General features: G+C 43.7%; 1 protein-coding gene across 1 annotated transcript; it reads right to left on the bottom strand.

Moving 5' to 3' along the window:
* Positions 1-573: 573 nt before the first annotated feature.
* Positions 574-10,748, bottom strand: LOC308310826 (uncharacterized protein). Its single transcript, XM_080757272.1, has 10 exons — positions 10,610-10,748; positions 9,428-9,639; positions 8,345-8,434; positions 7,862-7,954; positions 7,348-7,458; positions 5,959-6,073; positions 3,390-5,142; positions 2,423-2,573; positions 1,672-1,777; positions 574-811 (listed from the first exon to the last, which is right to left on the bottom strand). The coding sequence occupies exons 1-10, from the start codon at positions 10,632-10,634 to the stop codon at positions 630-632; spliced, it is 2,838 nt and encodes a 945-aa protein (XP_080613398.1). The 5' UTR covers positions 10,635-10,748; the 3' UTR covers positions 574-629.
* Positions 10,749-12,876: the final 2,128 nt, after the last annotated feature.

Genomic DNA, 12,876 nt, shown 5'->3' with positions numbered 1-12,876 from the left:
GTTTAATGGAATGTTTAAAAAAAGTAAAAAGTATACATATTTCATTAAACGGCAAAGCCTTGTGCAGTAGGCACGTGCCACTATTATATAAAATGCCAAACAGTGACACAGTATAAGGGATTTCTTTCTTTTTCATAATAAGTCTCGTTTATGGAAGAAATTCACCCAGCGTAACTTCCAGGCGGCAAATCATAATTTTATACCAAATCTCTTGGCCTAAAATCGCCAAATCTACAATCTAGCTACGATTGGTTATTTTTGCCCAACGTTCGCCCCCAGAATAGGGATATTAGTGCCTGTGTGGTAAATGCAATGGCAAAAGGAACATTTATTATCTTTCACTGCACAACGCTCTTCGTCGTCTTTGTATTACGCTCATGGGATGGAGTGGAAGTTGCATTTGCACTCACATATGTGAGTGCAAATGCAACTTCCACTCCATCTTTTTGCCAATTATTGTGGCCCTGGCACACAGGTTGAGTAATAATATTACTATAATATGACTCTCAACCTGTGGGCCAGGGCCCAAATAATTGTAAAAAAAAATGATAATATAACATGATTCAGAATAGATTGAGAACCCCTGCAATAATCCATGTATCGACAAGAAAAAGCAACGTTTGACAACGTTAATAAACATCGCTATCGTCCTCAAACTTTTCAGTTTTCCCGGTGTGTTTCTTGTATTTTCTCCTGTGAATCTGTTTGCCCCCCGGAGTCTGCTCCCTGGTGTGTGTCAGCATGTGCTTCTTCAGGGTCCCTGGGATGGAGAAGCCCTTCTGGCAAAGTTCACACTTCCAGGGCCGCTCTCCTGTGTGGAGGTGTGCAACAGTTAACCCATTTAGACCGGAGGACGATTCTACAAATGCCATCTAAATGCTGACAGTTTTCTGTAAAAACCTATGTTTCTATTTATGTGTCAGTCGTTCTCAAACATTTTCATGACAAGAACCCCAAAATATATATGGATTTGGCTGCCGACCCCCCATCTGAAAATATATATGTTGTTCTAAAATCGTTCGCTCTGTTAGTCTGTTGACAGTTGCAAGAAAGACTGTGACACTTAATTGGATGAAACCCAACCCCCCTACTATTGATCAGTGGCTACAAAAAGTTAAACAGATATACAAGATGAAATATATGACAGCCCAAATTAAGCTTCCTAACTTCAAAAAGGAGATGGGAGTTAGTGGCAGAATATCTGGAAGCAGATTCTACAAATGGGTAGAGCTGCCGCCCAGATACCCTTCCTTTTTTAGTTTGTTCTTGTCTTCGTTAGATCTGAAGATGTATGCGTGTATAAACGTATGTAGATGTGTGTGCATGTATGCTTCTTTAGAGTGTAATATCACTTATCGGAGAAAATGAACATGTCTTATAATATGAAACAAATTGCCTGTAAATGATCTTTTAATGGCAATAAACAAGTTAAAATATAAATAAATAAAACATTCGATCTGAAAGATTATTATATTCAAAGATTTGCACCGCATTTTCACACCTTTTCAAAAATAGCAGATCTACAAGCTATGAGATCTACAAGCAAATATCCAATTGACAAGCACACAACGTGTCACATCACATTCACAACACACTGTGAGCTTGTCGATGGGCAATACTTGGGCCACACCGTTGTATAGCAAGGTATATATATAATACTTGCAGTCCTACCTGTGTGTGACTTCTTGTGAACGTTCAGGTGGGAGGACAGCTTGTAGGTTCTTCCACAGACGTCACAACTGTAGGGCCGCTCATCCGTGTGCAGCCTCTTGTGCACCTGGTGGTGGTGTCAAAAAATAAAAACATTTGCATCTAGACATATTTGAATCAATTTCAATAGAGTATGCACATGCATGATTTTCCCATCAGGACACTCCCCCCTCATCTAGACTGAGTGGTAAAACATTGAGCTGCATGTTGGACTTGGAGTTCGGAAGCGCTCGTTGGAAATCACTCAACCGTCCTGCGTCCCACCCGTTTCTAAATGTCCCATAATGCAGGAGGCAGCAAAATGTTGTGTTATTGAAAACAAGCACTTCCAAACTCTGACACTTGGAAAAATAATCAAATGCAGGGCATTTCTTGACGGAAAGTAGCTCATAATGTTACTATGGTGGATTTTTAAGATACAAAAACTTTGCAAGAAAGAGGATAATTCAAGCTTTTCGTACAGCTGCAATGTCGGTGAGTTTGACATTGTTTAATGCAATCAGACAGGACTTTTCCTTTTGGATGAATGGGCTGTCAAGTGTCAAGGCCAGGAAGTATTTTCTTTGCCACTCAGTGGGCGTTCCCGCATAACTTTCCAGGTACGATGATGTCATGTGCATACCCTCTATACTACAAATTGACATATTGCACAAATTGCACACAAGTACAAGTGCTTGATTAAAGCTATATTTAGTTGCTTTCCAGCACTGACCAGAAGGTTGCCGATCTGGGTGAAAGCCTTCTTGCACATGTTGCATTGGTAGGGTTTTTCCTGGGTGTGGATCCTCATGTGGATCCTCATGGTGTATTTGGTGAACACCTTGCCGCACATGGGGCACGGCGTCTTGACCATTGGCGGCGGCCTGTGTGGAGCAAGGTTATTATAGTGAACACCATGAACACCCGGGGGTATTTAGGACCATTAAATCAGAGCGCCCAGCGATTTGCAGCAACGGAGCACATTTAGCTTGATGTAGCCAAAACACTCCCGAGGCGATCGACAACAACAGGAGCTATGATAAATGATATGATAAATGATAAACGCGACTAGCGGCGGGACCGCGATGGGCCGTCTAAAACATAATCTTTGCTTAGAATTGGAACGGAATGATTTAGATCAAGAGTTATCCACGTTTTAAGATTTTCGATCTGATTGGCTAAAATGGGAGGGAACATTTCCGATGACGTCCCCAACCGGAAATGACATTGAATGTTGCCCAAAAGACGCTCCCAGCCTGTGGAGCGATGCGATCGGTTTTGATATCAATAAATCTCCGTCCTGAGTGCTGGGCGTTACAATTTGATAGGAGGGAGAACTCCTTTTATGCCGCTCTGGGGGTTAACTAAAACTAACTAAATAACTCAAAACTTAAACTATAATAGAACAAAATAAAACATTTTAGCTAACTGAAATAGAAATTTAAACAAGGCTTCACACACACACAAAGCAAAAAATATATATATATAAAAAAAGAAAAAAAAGCTATAACTTAAACTGAATGTCTGAAGCTGTTTTGTGCATTTAAAAATAAACTGAAACTAACGAATGATAAAGAAAATGGCCTGCTAGGTCTGCTCTGCACCCCACAGAGCTTACACTAAACACAGCTGACATTCTAAGATCCCCGGATGGAAAAGCAGTTTCGAGAACATTATTACAATTGCTATCATCATTTTACTTTGTCTTCAGGGGGCGTTTCCTGTGCTTGCTCCTGGGTTGCCGTTTACTGGAGCCCCCCGAAGCTTCCTCCTTGATGTGCGTCAGCATGTGCTTCTTCAGGCGGCCCGGGATAGGGAACCCCTTCCCGCAAATGTCACATGTCCAGGGCCGCTCGCACGTGTGCGACTTCTTATGGACGTTCAGGTGGGAGGACAGCTTGTAGGTTCTCCCGCAGATCTCACAGCTGTAGGGTCGATCGTCTGTGTGCAGCCGCTTGTGCACCTGCAGGTTCCCGAACTGTCTGAAGAACTTTTGGCAGATGGGACACTGGTAGGGTTTCTCCTGGGTGTGGATCCGCATGTGAACCGTCATGGCGTATTTGGTACCGAATGTCTTCGGGCAGACGGAGCACGGCGTCTGGATCCTCGCCACGTGGTAGCGCTGGTGCTTCTTCATGTCCGACTCGTAGACGAAAGTCTTGCCACACTTCGAGCACAAGTACTGCCTGTTACCATAGTGGTAGCCCATGTGCCTCCTTAGCATGGAGGGCAAAGTGAAGCTCTTGCCGCAGCGTTCGCACATGTACGAACGCTCCCTTGTGTGCCAGCGCTCGTGGTTGGTCAGTTTGAATTGGGTTGGGAAAGTCTTTTTGCAATGCTTGCAGTGAAAGCTCCTCGTGCTGGTGTGGCACTCCATGTGCTTCTTGAAGTAAGGACTCTGTGTGAAGCCCTTGTTGCAGATTTCACAGTAGAAAGGTTTCTGAGTGACGTGGAACCGTATGTGCCGCCGGAGGGTCTGCAGTCTCATGAAACCCCGGGCGCAGTGGCCGCAGTTGTATGGCCGCGCACCAGTGTGGATCTTCTGATGGTATGTCAGCATGGCCTCCGTCCGAAATGTCCTGCTGCACGTTGAGCATGGGTACGGCTTCTCGCCCGTATGTATGCGCTGGTGGTCTTCCAGCTGAGACTGTCTGGGAAATTTCTTTCTGCAAACTTCACAGGTGACCCTGGCGTCTTTTGGGGGCTTAGACGCCAACTTAGTCTTTTTTTCATTCAAGTTCACTTCCCGTTTCTCGCTGTTCACGTCCCGGTTCCTGCTGTTCACCTCCTGTTTCTCGCTGGACCCTGCTCGCACATCATCGAACTTGTATGGAATTAAGGGTGGCAGGGCTGGGAGTGACAGGGAGTTAATAGCTATTTGGGAGACCCACTGCTGCAGCGTGACTCGTTGAGTCTGTGGCTTCTGTGGGACGCTGGTTTCTGTGCTTCCTTCATTCGGCGAGGCAGAATCATCCCTTATCGCCATGGGAATGATCTTCAAAGGGATCAACATAGGAGACTGCCTTGGCTCTGGTGACTCTGGCGGCATTCCGAGTAGGGGTGTCGTCTGCAGCTCTTCAGTCTCTACTCTGTCCCGGATACGCGTGTACTCTTTAGTTCCAGAGACCTCTGGAGTGTTCTCCTGACTTGAGCTGGCTACTGGTGTCGCTGCTGCAGTGTTTGTCTCGGCAGTGTCTTCCTGATTCGTCTCAGGCGCAGGGTCTGCAGATGTAGCATCGATGCTACTCGTTCCTCCGTCTGTGGGAGTGGCAGGGCTTTCCGTCACCCGAGGGTGGTCCGAGTCTCTGGACGTCTCTCCCAGGTCTTCTATGTCACTGAATGCTGCAGGGCTTGCTGCACTCGGGGCGACCTCTGGTGACTTTGGCGGTTCCACTGCGGCGGGACAGAAGGAGAGTGCTGAGAAGACGCAGTTGCCCACAGTGGATGTGATGGCTGCAACGCAAAAGGGACCAGATTGAAACAATGGGTTAAGATGAACTTCCGAATGGGTGAACTGTTCCTTTAAGGCTCAGTAATCTAAATGCTGTAGTGCTACACGTGGATATCAAGGCTGATCATCAGTTCCTATCCTTCTCCCAAAAGTATTCTGAATGATGTTTAAAAACATCTCTGGACTTCTTTCAAATTATTTCTATAGTAGCCTGCACAGTAAATGAAACATTCTAACTTAATAACCTTTCTGTCCATTAAACAGAGCTGATGTGGAACTGGCCCCGAAAACACATACAGTACATTCTTATTGTTCTGTAAACTGAGGTGGCCATGGAACTGAAATACTGCATTGGCTTTAAAAGGGTTTACAGATGAGGAAAAAGGATTATACAGTGAATTAACGTTTGTCTGTCTGTCTGTCTGTCTGTCAAGAATCGTTAAACTTGTCTGGTGTATAGCCGAGGGAATGTGATGCAGTGTGTGAAGTCAATCGAAAGAGCAGTTTTCAAGAACACTGAGGCAGCCTTACTGCGTTTCTCGACAATGGTGCAAGTCCAGTAGCCTGGCTAGTAAGCCAGACTAATATCCCACTGTCGTGCAGCTTTTTTGTTTCGTTTTGCCAAGCGCAAATTCGGCAGGCTTATTAGCCAGGCTACAAGTCCAGGGGCCAAGCAATCGGAACCGTTCAGAAAGGACAGATTACTTACTTAGACCCTGGAAGTGATCGGACAGCCGAGCCCAGAACGGGCACTGCACTAGTAACGTAATGTTAAGTATTTAAATACTACAAATACAGATGCTCAAATGAAAAACTACCATGTATTGCTCTGGGTTTCTGGTGCTGGAGGAGGGTCTTGAGGTCATCGGGGCCAGGGATGTACTGCCCACATGCCTCCAGGTCTGACGGTGCAGTAGAGATCATGTCACCCAGCTGAGTGGAGATAGGAGACGGAGCCAGAGAGAATGAACATAAATAGTAATAATAGTGTAACGCGACAAAAAGAAAATCAACCAGGTGCTCGATGGAGATGTTAAAAAAACAATAATATAAAGTAGGCTGGTGCTTCAAAGATCAGTGGGACTGGTATACTAAATACAATTAAAAAAGATGTACTTCATTTATAAAAGTTAAAAGAAGCCAGGCTTTTATAGATACTGTAAAGTAACATATTTTTTTATCCTACCCTCTCCTCATTTTTAACATTTTGCTCGGATCACCGCCTTTAGTCTTCAGTAATAATAATGTATCTTGGGATGAACTGAAACTGAAATTGAAGCCTTTATGCTAACCACTCAGGGTGAGAAAAGCCTTTAATGTTTCAGGGCACAGCCTTTAGTCACGCCCTAAATCCTTAAATTTGTTTTTACATTTTTGTTTTGCTACATAACCTGAAACGGACAGTTCACCCCCAAAATGATTTGGATGAATATTTTGGTCGCATTCCTAAGCCAATAATTTGATGACCAGCAGTGGTTCTCTATAGAGCACGCATATAAGAACTGTGTTTGAAAAATAAACCGATCATCCCGGCCTTTCTGTCAGGGGGGTGGCTGTGCGTCGTTAATGATGTCCATTCATATTTGATACAGCCAGTTTCTGGAGAAAATGGAATTAATGTGGCCGCAATAGCCTTGAAACTACTACATATGAAAGCAATGTCGCTGCTAATATAGTCACGCCCAGCTGTCAATACATTGCGCTCCTGAGATTCCTCGTTGACGTAAGCTCAGCTGGCGGTGACTTGACTCATACTAACCACGAAACAAATATCAATAAAAATAAAATAAAAACGTAATTAACATGTCAGTTTACACTGATCAGCATTTAGCCCAGTCCACTGTGCCACGGTCCGCAGTGCTGAAATGGTCAAACCCTGACCCCCTCTCTCTCTCTCATGCTGTCTTTCTGTATGTATTCCGGGTACCAATGAAAATATTGCATTAGCGGGCACGTCGGGCAGTAGTTAACCACTTGCACAGTGACATCAGCATCATTATTCTGGGGGCGATCATTAGCCAAAATGTGTAGATCGACAAGCTTGCAGATCGGCTGTTTATGGTGAAGAGATTTGGTGGACAGGGAAAAATAAATCTGTCAGTACCCTGTGTGCATTATGCTGTGTGTCACCGCTAGTTAGGTAGGGTGCCATTTTCAGTTCCATACACAGTACGTATTGTTCATAAATTTTGCACCACTATAGCTACCTGGGACAGGTTGGGTACAGGAAGCAGTTGTTCCAGCTTACACACCAGGCCTGCTATCAGGGCCTGGAGATCTGTATCAAAACTGGAGCCATACTTCACAGGGAAGTCATCCTGAGAGAAAACACACACACACACACACACACACACACACACACACACAATGTTATTGTATCCCATATACAGTTACATGCAAATCTACCTTTTATCAGGTGTGTATGTGTGTGTGTGTGTGTGTGTGTGTGTGTGTGTGTGTGTGTGTGTGTGTGTGTGTGTGTGTGTGTATGTGTGTGTGTGTGTGTGTAACAATCCTCCATGTGTGGAATCAAAAATATGTGCTCGATGCACTATCCGCTACAGACGATCCTGGTGCATTTTTCATTATTTTTTGTTTCCACGTGTGCATGTTTGCCATATGATTATGCATCAGTTGTCATTACTAAAGACTAGAACTAGATAATTAAATATATATTCATTACATGATTAGGCGGCTTCCTTCAGATTGACTTTTTTTTACCTGGAAGAACCGTTTCTTCTGTCCTGGGTTTTTAAGCAGCATTTGGACAACCTCCGTGAAGTTAGCCTGACATTGCTGCACCTCTAAATCATTCTGCAAATGTCAAAACACAGCACACATGTCAACATCAGAAGTCTGCATTATTAGCAGGGACAATGAAAGACAGAAACTATTGGCTGTATGTTGCACAGGTTCTCAATACTTATTATGTTGCATTTGTTGTTTTGTATCGACAGCGATCGCCAATTTTAACAACTCGCTCAGGGAGTGTGTGTGTGTGTGTGTGTGTGTGTGATACCTGTCCATTCAAACTCTAGACGCCCCAAAGTCATTAGCGTAGCCAGGCTGCCTGGAAAACTAGAGTTCTCAACAGGCCCGAAAACAAAGGCCTTATATGGTCCATATATGGGCATTCCCAGACCTGTTGTTTCACCCTTTAGGGCGAGGTTGCTTCTCGTCCTCAAGGCGTCTTACTGGTATTACCTTGTTGACACCAACGTCAAGTTTCTCGATCAGAGCCTGAATGGTCTCGGAGTCCGGGCTATCCTCTGTTTGGAGCAACTCCAAAATGATCTACAACACAGAATCAAAAACATGGAATTGGACAAAATGTATGACCACTGCAAACCAGGTTGTCAGTTCTCAACAATACAGTCAAACCTCAACTATGCAGTTTCTTTTGAAGAATGCGTCCAGAATGGAAAAGAGCTTATACAAAATTACAAATACTTAGCTTGACAACTACGTTTTGCTTGAAGAGGAATACCACTCATTTTCAACATTTTACTATGTCATTAATATACCTGAAAATGTGGTATTCCCCTTTAAAAAACCTGGGTTCGACCAAAACGTAGTCGGTGACGGGTCGCAGGGGCAACAGCTCCACCAGAGAGCTCCAGACATTCCTCTCCAGAGCAACATTAGTAACTTCCTCCTGGGGGATCCCGGGGCGTTCTAAAGCTTTGCTCTGCCCTGAGGTCCCCGTCTCCTCCCAGTGGGACGTGCATCGAGGACCTCCCTAGGTAGACGCCCGAGAGGCATCCTAACCAGATGTCCGAACCACCTAAACTGGCTCCTTTCCAGGCGAGGAAGCAGCGGCTCTACTCCGAGTCTCCCTCGCGTGACTGAACTTCTCACCCTATCTCTAAGGGAGATGCCACCTTATTCTTTCGGACGTTCATGACCCACACTTCATGACCATAGGTGAGAGTAGGAACGAAAATTGCTCGGTAGACAGAGATATTTGTCTTCTGGCTCAACTCTCTTTTCGTCACACAACAGTGTGGTACAGCGACTGCCCGCCGCTCCAATTCGCCGTCTGATCTCCAAAACGTTAATGTTGAGGTGCAAGTTTTCTTTATACATTGACAGATATGAAAATTATTCAAGAATTGAAGTCATTGGCCTGCTGTAAGCATGTACAAGAGATATGGCTCTAAAAGTATGCCAGATTAAGCTGTTGAACAGACACATAGACAAACAGACAGTCGAATGACCTGCTTGCATGGATGACAACGGACCGACATGCACATACACAAAGACATATGCATGACAAAGAGCTCTCACCCGTGCCCTCAGTCCCAGGAGGAGCTGGGCACTCTGCTTGAATCTCAGGAGATCTTGACGGGTGTCTATCACAGCGGCAACAAACTCCTCCACCTTGCTGTACTGTCTGACGTCCCTCTGCTTCATGACCTGCCAGATGTAGGCATAGGTCAGCTGGAGGGGCGAGGCCAGCAGCCTCAGAGAGGCCAGAGGAAGAGGGACAGCATACACACCTGTATGGAAGATATCATTGGAGATGGGTATCTATGCTGGTACAGTGGTTCTCAATGTTGTATCCAGTGGTGGAGAGCTATTCAGTATACAATTACATTTCTTTTTACCATTTAGGCATTCAGCAAACGCTCTTAATCCAGAGCAATTTACAGTAAGCATGAAGGACAACACAAGGCATCAAATCAAATGCATTAAAATAGTCATCTAGGATCATAAGTAAACCAAGAACCTATCATCAGTCAAACAGTAGAATATACAAAGAAAATCAATAATCTGTATATTGAAACTATAAACATTATAGGGCATCTGTCTACATAACATGCTATCTAAAATATTTTTTTACTTTACATAAGCCTGTAAGGTCGTCAAGGCTAGGGCAAGTGTGTATAAGAGTGCTCTCCCTCCAGTGCCCTTGAGCAAGGAACTCATCACTCATCAAGCAGCACACTCTACCGCCCTCAAACAAGGCACTGCAATAGAAGCTGCTCTTCTAGAATAATCAAAATCCAAGTATTACTACTAGTAACTAAAGTTTTCAAATAAATGTACTGGAGTAAAAGGACAATATTGGGATCTGACGTGTAGTGGAGTAGAAGTATTGGAATTTGGAAATACTTTAAAGTAAAAAATAAATAATATTAAATAAATAAAGTAAATGTACATATAGTTACTTTCCACCACTGCACTGGCTGAGTAATCGGTCCGTGGACTGACTAATGCATGTCAAACTGGGGGTCCTTGAAATTAAACGGGTTGAGAATCACTGCTAGCCGTCAAAATCTTCTCTTATGGGGGTCCCTGGCATATCTTTTTCAAATGGGGGTCCGCGGGCTCATCAGTGTCAATTTGGGGGTCCTTGACATGAAAAAGTTTGGGAACCACTGCTCTAGAGTCTCTAGTCTAGGCTATGGGGGATGTAGACATTCGGAACAAGGCTTTTCAAGCTAGCGTGCTAACTTAGCAACTTACCTCCATTTTTATGTCGTTTATTCATTTCAGACACAGACGATGTATAACTTAAGAGAGCATCAATGAAACAGCTGTGCAACGATGTGTACTTATATGTTTCGCCCTTATTAACGCTTTAAACCGTTAAGCAACAGTATTTCAGACCGTCAATGAATCCACCCAGAATATTTAAACGACTTCTGGGGGTAGAGTATTTCCAAAATAAGAGTCCTTCCTGTTGCGTTCATTCTATTCATCATGTGTCGTTCCACAAAATAAAGGTATGTCGGTTCCTATGACATCTACTTGGAATCTGTTATACACTCATCACATTCCAAAACAATCCCACATTCTCATCGTTTGAATTATTGTGGTAGGCTACTGTGTTCATTGTAGAAATCATCATGGAGAGATCGGTCCGTGTATTTTCAGAGATCCTATATTCTAATCCTATCCCTAATCCTATTCCTAACCTAATCCATTCATATTATCCTAACCTAAAAGCAGAAGCATTTCAGAACAAAATATGGGTGGCATTGGCAATTCTGGCAAAAAATTAATTACCACTTGAAGGTAGACGTATAGGCTATAGGCCTATCCCTATGGTATTTTTTGGTTTAACAAAACCGTTTGTTTGTTTGTTTGTTTGTTTGTTTGTTTGTTTTTTTGTTAAAGGTTAATTATTAAAGCTGTGAGATCTCTCCGTCTCTCCAACTCTTGATAAATAGAACATTTTTCATTTTCAGGTGGATGGTCAAATTTCAGCAAATTAGGAGAGAGTAGGCTAGTATTCCAGTTCCGATTTTGTCTGTTCATGTCTTTGTGCCATCACTTCCAAATTCACTTGTTTATCCTGGTATCCCAGTCTGAAAATGGATTTTCTGTTTACTGATCAAGAGCTGAGAGACATATGGAGACATTTATTATTTTAACAGACAAACAGAGGAACTGCAAACATGACATACCCTACCTTAAAGCCCATTAGCAAAACATGGAATATGCATACATACCTAGATAGGGATGCCTGCACCTAGGCTGATAATCCAACGTGACGGTATGTGGGCGTCGTGGGTTCGAGTCCCGATCCCGACGACCTTTGCTGCATGTCTTCCCCCCTTTCCTGTCATAATACTGTAAAATCTATCAATCAAGCCAAAAACACATCTATAACACTGAGGGAAGCGCTGAAACAACAGGTCTGGGAATGCCCATATTTCCTTCTTTTCTTTTTGATGTTTTTGGGTCGGGTAGAGCGTAAAATGTGTGGCCTCGGGCCAGCCCAGTTAGGGCGCAGTTAGGGCGCAGGTATGGGCTGGGGCGTGGGCCTTAATTTTCGGTTGCAATAAATATATGGCCTATATACTGTAGGCCTATATATGTCACATGTAGATGGTGTTTCCATTGATTGAGATGCCCTCAGTGTTGATCTGAAATCAGATTAATCTATAAAAATATGTTCAGAGTTGGGGACAATATGCATAAAATTACTGGTTAAACTAGAAAAAGTGCCCCTCGGGGCACAGGTCTCCACCAGGGCAGGTCAGGTTGTGGCCTCCTGGTGGCGCTATAATAGGCCAAATGTGAAAAGCGTGCCATTTCTTCTTATGCCTTGGGTGGCAATTGGATGATTTGAGGCATTTTGTTCCAAACATGTTTTGCAAAAATCCACCTGTTGGTGGCGCTATAACAGGCTAATGTGAAAAGGGTGGGACATAGCCTATTCCTCAGCCTAGTAGAAAAGTCTGTGAAAGAGTTCACGTAAATTGCACGCTGCATTCATGATTTGAAAAAGTCGGACTCCTGATGGCACTATAACAGGCCGTTCTGGAAAATTCAGGGCAGAGGTTCATTGTTGGCGTCCAGGGAGTGTGTGTGCAACATTTTGGCATCGACCGGGTTAACATTGCCGGAGATTAGCTGTACACAGACGGACGGACACACGGTTGGCAATTGCCAGCCCCTAAAATGAGGTGACCACCGAAAAGGTGGCCACCTCTTCACCTAAATCTGGACTATGAATAGGGCTTTAGACCCCAAATCACACCCGTGCCTGTTGATAGCTGAGATTGTATGATTTACCAAAAACAACTTTGATAAAAAATAATCTAATCAAGTATAAATTAAAAAAAAGACAAATCCTGTAACTTGTAGACGTAGTTCACTTCCCATTCAAAATCTGACACCAGTCTCCGAAAGCCAGTTTTTGTGAATGACTGCTTTCACTTTCCGCCATAAAACTGCAATTAATTTTTATTGTCAAAGAGGATGTGGATAAACGCATCAGATCC

Source organism: Protomyctophum bolini (genome assembly GCF_963924005.1).
Source record: "Protomyctophum bolini genome assembly, chromosome: 23".
Classification (NCBI taxonomy): domain Eukaryota; kingdom Metazoa; phylum Chordata; class Actinopteri; order Myctophiformes; family Myctophidae; genus Protomyctophum; species Protomyctophum bolini.
Note: the sequence above shows the minus strand (reverse complement) of the source record. Positions and strands in the feature narration are given on the sequence as shown.